This window comes from Mytilus edulis, chromosome 10, assembly GCF_963676685.1.
Source record: "Mytilus edulis chromosome 10, xbMytEdul2.2, whole genome shotgun sequence".
Taxonomy (NCBI): domain Eukaryota; kingdom Metazoa; phylum Mollusca; class Bivalvia; order Mytilida; family Mytilidae; genus Mytilus; species Mytilus edulis.
This window is the reverse complement of record NC_092353.1, coordinates 4,989,350-4,996,807: the sequence shown is the minus strand read 5'-3', so window position 1 is coordinate 4,996,807 and position 7,458 is coordinate 4,989,350. Positions and strand designations below refer to the sequence as shown.

At 31.8% G+C, this 7,458-nt stretch overlaps 1 protein-coding gene across 1 annotated transcript; it reads left to right on the top strand.

The window, feature by feature from the left end:
• Positions 1-1,513: 1,513 nt before the first annotated feature.
• On the top strand, positions 1,514-5,563 carry LOC139492214 (uncharacterized). The gene is made up of 3 exons (XM_071280397.1): positions 1,514-1,645; positions 2,944-3,084; positions 5,403-5,563. The coding sequence occupies exons 1-3, from the start codon at positions 1,573-1,575 to the stop codon at positions 5,561-5,563; spliced, it is 375 nt and encodes a 124-aa protein (XP_071136498.1). The 5' UTR covers positions 1,514-1,572.
• Positions 5,564-7,458: the final 1,895 nt, after the last annotated feature.

Sequence of the window (7,458 nt, the reverse complement as noted above, 5' to 3'; positions counted from 1 at the left end):
TGTACCAAGACAGGAATGTGACAGTTGTTATACATTCATTTGATATATTTGAGCTTTTGATTTTGCCATTTGATTGGGGACTTTCCTTTTTAAATTTTCCGCGGAGTTCGGTATTTTTAATATTAACCTTATATTTAGCATTGATAAAATTCTCATTTTTACATATTTATGTATGCTTGAGTAAAACAATATCATCAAATATCTTCCTGTTTTACTGGTGTTCATACGATTCATCTATTTACCACCTATATTTACCATAACTCACTATAACACAGTAGTTGTAGATATCATTACAGTGTATATGGCAGATACATACTGACATGCATGTTATAATTATCACTGGACAATAAACACACATCTATTATCATAGTCTTCATCTCATTATAACTATGTTCTTGCTAGAACTGTAGGAACTATTCTTTTGAAAAAAATTTGGTTTCATGCCGACATTTTGAATTTTTCAACATATTTTTGACTCAACAAAACAAAAAACAGAGGCATGAAAAAAAGACAGATATCGTATAATCTTCCATACACACACAACAATTCATATACTAACCTACTTAGTCTATGTAGCTGTAAAATGACCTTATTAATTGATTAAAACAGCAACTTGAATTGCCAGCTTTCGGAGCCCCTTTCTTGATTAAACTTCGCCAGGGCAAAGCAAACCAATACATGTAAAGAAAAAAATTTAAATTATGTGTGAAATAAATTAGCTACATGAACAAAAGAGACATTAAAATATAGTTAAATTTATCTTAGGTTAAATTTACCTGAGTGATTTGGAATCTTATAGTTTGCTTAGTATTGTCTTAATTGATCAGTTGGGAAATTTGGAAAGAAATTTTATAAATCATATAAGTATCAAACTGCTAACTAATGAGCTGAAGAAACCCTAAGGGTCTAACAGAGGACCATGATTTATAAAAATTAAAATAACAAAAATACCGAATTTCTTGGAAAATTCAAAAGGAAAAATCTTTTATCTAATGCAAAATCAAAAGCTCAAACATTTCAATAACTGTCATATTCATTACGTAGCACAGGCATTTTCTATAGTGGAAAATGGTGGTGTTATAGCAAGCTAAACCGCTAACTTGTTTGACAGTTATATAGAATTTCATTATATTGACAAAGATGTGTTAGCAAAACAATAGTCATAATAGGCAAAAAAAGACCATGTCTTGTAAATAAACTGGAATAATAAATGAATAAATAACAAAACTAGATATCTATCTTCATTTATTTCTTTGGATGCATGATTTTCTTGCAATAATTTTAAAAAAGTCATCTACTTATTATCTAGTCTGTATCGTGTGTATTTTTATTTCATTTTACGGGTACCTTCTTTACTTCACTTTAACCCCATATTTGTACGGTTCACTGTATCTGTCTATCATATCATCAACAAAATATTTTTAAATTTAAGAAGACAAGTTACTGAAAACCAAATGAAAACTCCAATGATGATTTCTCGGGTAGCGTAAATCACTGAGAGCAACGCCCCTAACTTTTATATAAATATTAGCGGGAAACGAATGAGACATTTACGGCCAAAGAGAAATCAAGATGCAGCAATCCTTGTATGTTCAGTGGATTTTATATGCGATATGTTTTATGGTTCTCTTATTCAAAGTTGTAGGTAAGGTGGTTTAAGTTACAGCAGATGTAGATTGCAGTTGTAGTTAATTTTGCTAAACAAAGTATGATTTTTTTTTAGGAAAATTAATCTTAAATTAAAAAAAAACAAAAACAAAAAAACTTGGTTGTCGTGTGTTTATGCGTTACATATTTGTTTTTCGTTTATTTTTTGTACATAAATAAGGCCGTTAGTTTTCTCGTTTCAATTGTTTTACATTGCCATTTTGGGGCCTTTTGTAGCTGACTATACGGTATGGTCTTTGCTCATTGTTAAAGGCCGTACGCTGACTTATAGTTGTAAATTTCTGTGTCATTTTGGTCTCTTGTGGGGAGTTGTCTCATAGGCAATCATACCACATCTTTTTTTATATATATTGTTAAAGTTTTGCTTGCATTTTATTTCTCCTCGGGCAAACCTGAACAAGTGTTAAATATGATAATTACTTGTATTCCCTTCCTTTGCAACCAATCAAATGTTCCGTTCTAATATGATTTATAAATCATTTAAAATATTCATATCTTTCTAACTAAGTGTATTATTGTCATTTAAGGAAATTGCAATTTTGAGAAGAGAAAATAGAAATAGTTTTTATCAATATCGTTTATGCATATTGACAACATCCAACCCAAAGCCATAATAAGTATAAAAAGATTAAATGCTTTCATACTATACACACAGCAAGTTTAAACGTTTGAATGCTTTAATTATTAATACTACAACACTTCAAGTTAATACTCTTTCACACTATCAACAAAACAAGCTTGAACGTTTTGTTTATTTTAATGGAGTATTCTTGCATTTATTTGTACTGTATCCCTGTCAAGTGATGTTGTCATTTAAGTAGTATTTTTAAATAGTTTTTTTGCTAACCATAAAACCAGGTTCATTCATTTTTTCTTTGAATGTCGAATAGTTCGTTTCTATGGTTATTGCATTGGCGTGTTTTTGCACTTCAGTGTTTATGTTGTTTCCGTTGGTATCCTCTTATAGTTGATATGTATCTCAAAGATTAAGTTTATAACCCGGATTTGTTTTCTCTAAATCGATTGGTGACTTTTGAGCAGCGGTATACTACTTTTGCCTTTATTTATACTATGCTTATTACAAAAAAGTATCGAACTTAAAGAAGGGAAGTAATAAAAACAAAATCAAACAATATCAACTATCAGATCGATTCTTCTCGGTATACACCGCTAGTGCATGTATGTTTATGGTAGAGTTTATGTTATTATATCTGTGGAGTATTGGCTGCACAAAAGAGCAATAGTGGTTATAAGTTATATGTTTTTTTCCTCAAGAGCCACTACCATGTGTTCTGAGTGAATGGAGTAACTGGAGTGCACCAGATGACCTTGGAACTGTTTCCAGACGCAGAAATGTTATAACTCTTGCTACTGGTAATGACGAGGAATGTGGTGATCTTCGGCAATTAAGGAAAGGTTTGTTCGATTATGAATATATCAATATGATTTGTTCTGACATTGGCAAAGTATTTGAACATCTTCTCCAACGTTAACGTAATAAAGGTGTATATGTATCTTTTTAGTATTCTGTGGTAGAACAAATAGCGTGAAATATCATATTTAAATTAAAAAAAGAGTTAAGATTTTCAGTCTTAAAGGACGTTTTCTTCAGGTGTAGTTCGTAAATTATTACAACATAAGTTAATCCATGACCAAATATCATATATCGATATTTAAGAGACAAATCAATAGAACAAAGAAATGTTGAAGTAAATTTACTTCAAAAGAAGCAAGACCAGGTGCTTCCACAGGGTATGTAACTCCTGATAGGAACTCTTCATATGTATTCCGAATCAACACTGAATCAAATAAATATTATGTAAACTGCCAACCTATATATAAAGTAAATTCGAAAATGAAGAAGTCCACGAAGCCGGACAAAACTAAAAGCTCTATGTTATCAACCAACAGAAGGAATTGAAAGCAGCAGTCATTTTTTTTTTACTTTTTACATGTACATGCTTTTACTGAAGAAACAGGGGAGTTAAACATAGTTTTGTAGTCAGTCCCACTTCCTATGTGCATGCCGTTATTGTTTTTTTTATAGTTTCGTTATAATGAAACATTGAGTAGGTTCGGTAAGGGCCATATTTATTTGGTTTAAAAATGTGTCAGTATAAAAAAATGTTTTTAGTTGATGAAAACACATTCGAGAAAATGAAATAGAATTATTTTTGTCAAAGTTTTATTCGGATTTTAACTACCCAATTTGGTCCAAAATAATATTTTTGATATTGTCATTGTATTTACTATGATTCATTTTTATATTTTTTGGACCTTATCGAACCTACTCCTTTGGTAAGCAACTTAAACACGAATGTGACCTACTGAATCATACTATTTACCGGATATGTAATGACTTAAGCAACACGACGGGTGCCACATGGATCTGCTTACCTTTCCAGGGCACAAGAGATCACCACTAGATTTTAGTGGGGTTTGTGTTGCTTAGTCTTTAGTTTTCTATGTTGTCTATTGTGTACTATTATTTGTCTGTTTGTCATTTTCATTTATAGCCATGGCGTTGTCAGTTTATTTTCAATCTATGAGTTTGAATGTCTGTTTGGTATCTTTCGCCCCTCCTTTAAACAGATTTATTTGATTAAATTAGCCGTGAGTGGGATCATGCAGCCAATATTATGTTATAAAAAAGATGATGTGGTATGATTGCCAATGAGACAACCGTCCACAAGAGACCAAAATGACACAGAAATCAACAGCTATAGGTCACCGTACGGCCTTCAACAATGAGCAATGTCCATACCGCATAGTCAGCTATAAAAGTCCCCGAAATGACAATGTAAAACAATTCAAAGGAGAAAACCAACGGCCTTATTTATATAAAAAATGAACGAAAAACAAATATGTAACACATAAACAAATGACAACCACTGAATTACAGGCTCCTCACTTGGGACAGGCACATACATACATAATTTTGCGGGGTTAAAAATGTTATTGGGATCTCAACCCTCCCCTAACATGGGACAGTGGTATAACAGTACAACATATGAACGAACTATAAAAATCAGTTGAAAAAGGCTTAACTCATCAGCTGGACAAAAATACAAGTGGATGTGCCGGATACTTGTACAACCCGGCAATAAAAAGACACTAGGAACATATCTGAGAGTATTCGCAGTTATCACAGCTAGTTCAAAGCCACTAACAACTAATAAAAAAATCATGCATCTAAGACCAGTATTCTTCATAGATGTCACAACATAAATAATAGAACAACATAACTGACTGAAAAGTTCAAACAAACATACAAAAGTATGTGTTTCAACAATGAGACTAACATATAATATAAAGGTTCAAAATCTCGGCATTACAAGTTGTGAAAAAACCAAAAGGGATACGCAAGAGACAGATTAATGAAAAAACAAAACGAACGCAAAATATGTCGCATAACAACATACGAAATCCATTATTTAACAAGTTCCTGGCTTTGGACAAGCACATAAAGAATTTTACAGCTAAATCTAACAATAAACTAAAACTGTAATTTAAAAAAAACACTGACTCATTAAAACGGCATTACGCACATGACAACCTAGATCAAAGGACATTACACATTTACTGACCTATCCTTTTTAAATGGGATAAAAATCTGGTTGAAATGCACATGTAAGGCATTTATAATAGATCCGTTTATGGAGTTATATCTGGAGAGTATTGATTGTACTGACGGTAACCAGTAGTAATGAATTATATATATTTATATCACTAAGAACCACTACCGTGTGTCCTGAGTGATTGGACAAGCTGGAGTGCACCAGATGCATCTGGAATAGCTTCCAGATATAGAAAAGTGATTAGAGCTGCTCTTAATAATGGAGAAGAATGTGGGGACCTTTTGCAGTTTAGGAAAGGTTTGTTTAATTATGAATAAGTCAATAAATATCTAGTACTTTCACTTTGGTAAAGTATTCGGAGATATTTTCTTAATGAATAAAATGTTTTGTATTTTTATAGTACTTCAATCATCAAATAAAAGAACCATTAGCACGGTACTACATATCTGTATAAAATAAAACCTTAATTGGTCCTGTATAAAAGGGAGTTATATCAATCAGATTTGTGATTTGTTGATTAGGACAATAGTTCGATAAACACGATGAAGAAGCGACAAATCAATATAACAATGGAAGGAGGAGTTAATTGACTCCAAAAAGAACGAGACCGGATGCGTCATAAGGGGATGTATCTCCTGATAGGTACTAATCACTGTTGTTTATAGTTTCGTTATAATGACAACAGTTATCATGCAGCCAAAATTGTGTATACCAAATCATGTATTAAAGACATACAATAAAACTACCGGAAAAATCAAACATGCATACAACAGTACAGACAATGAGACCATCCTATACCATATAGTAAGGACCAAAATCCCAGGAATACAAAATGTCATGCAAATGGATACCAAATAACAACCAAAGACAACCACAGTGTCTTTGGACAAGTACATAAAGAATAAACAGCTAACTTTTACAGTCATTGAAAAAATGGTGCTCAACACATAACAACTGCAATTAAAAAAAGTCATTATACATTTTGAAATTTTCTTGTATTTCCATGAAAAATTTATAGAACATCGGCTAAATATTTCAAATCTGAAAATAGAATCTGCAGATGTGAAAATTCACGTCCGAAGCAATTTTCTGGATTACCTTCTGTAGATGTTTCTGCATAAAAAGGTATTTTATCCAATATATCTAAGATTTGTAAAATAAGGCAAGAGAAGCTTATCGATGATCAAATCCGATCAATATATCAAGAAAAAAGCGCGACCCGGGGGCGTCAACAGATACTCGTCTCCTGATATGCATGCATCACCAGCAGTGCAAATAAACAAATATTTTTAAAATACAAAACTCCAAAATAAAGTAAAGACGGGGACATTTGTAGAAAATGAAAACGATATACTTGAATTGATAGAGTGAATCTCAATCGTTAAACAAAAACAAAGATTTTTTTAAAAAGTCATGTATAAATAGTAACAGACTAAAAAATATCAAATCACACAAATAGTAAACATGTTATAATTTTTATTCAATATCTAGACAATAAATGAAAGACAACACAAGACCATCTTGAATGATGACATCACCATAAGGAGTTGATTGAAGAAAAGATGTACAGAAGAAACATATATAATCAGAATATTTTATGAGATCCTATTAAAGGACAGACTTCTGTGTATATATATATACATATATACAGTTTTAATTTTACGGCATTTTTATATATATATATATGTCACTGACTCAGACGTACTTATGAATATAATTATTTTCTGTGACTGTATCTTACATTAATTTGTAGGATCCTTTACTATAGATAATTTAGCTGATCTGTAACAATAACATCTTCATGCCTTATATATCATGTACTGTAGTACGCCGCTAGATTAAAACTGACGTGGAAAGGTAACACATGGCCAGCGAAAGCTCTTTTTTTGAGAGCCCAGGTGGTCGTGTGGTCTAGCGGGACGGCTGCAGTGCAGGCGATTTGGTGTCACGATATCACAGTAGCATGGGTTCGAATCCCGGCGAGGGAAGAACCAAAAATTTGCGAAAGCAAATTTACAGATCTAACATTGTTGGGTTGATGTTTAGACGAGTTGTATATATATATATATATATAACTTGTACATTGAAAATAAATGAATAAATAATTATACCAGATTGTGTTTTAAATTAAAATAAAATATAATATTAAACTTCTAAACATAAACGACATCACTACTACACAGATATAAGAAGATGTGGTATGAGTACATAC

Coding starts and splice junctions, on each gene's coding strand:
- LOC139492214 (XM_071280397.1), top strand. CDS start 1,573: ATGCAGCAATCCTTGTATGTTCAGTGGATTTTATATGCGATATGTTTT. Junction 1,646..2,943: donor TCTCTTATTCAAAGTTGTAG/GTAAGGTGGTTT, acceptor TTTTTCCTCAAG/AGCCACTACCATGTGTTCTG. Junction 3,085..5,402: donor TCTTCGGCAATTAAGGAAAG/GTTTGTTCGATT, acceptor TATATCACTAAG/AACCACTACCGTGTGTCCTG.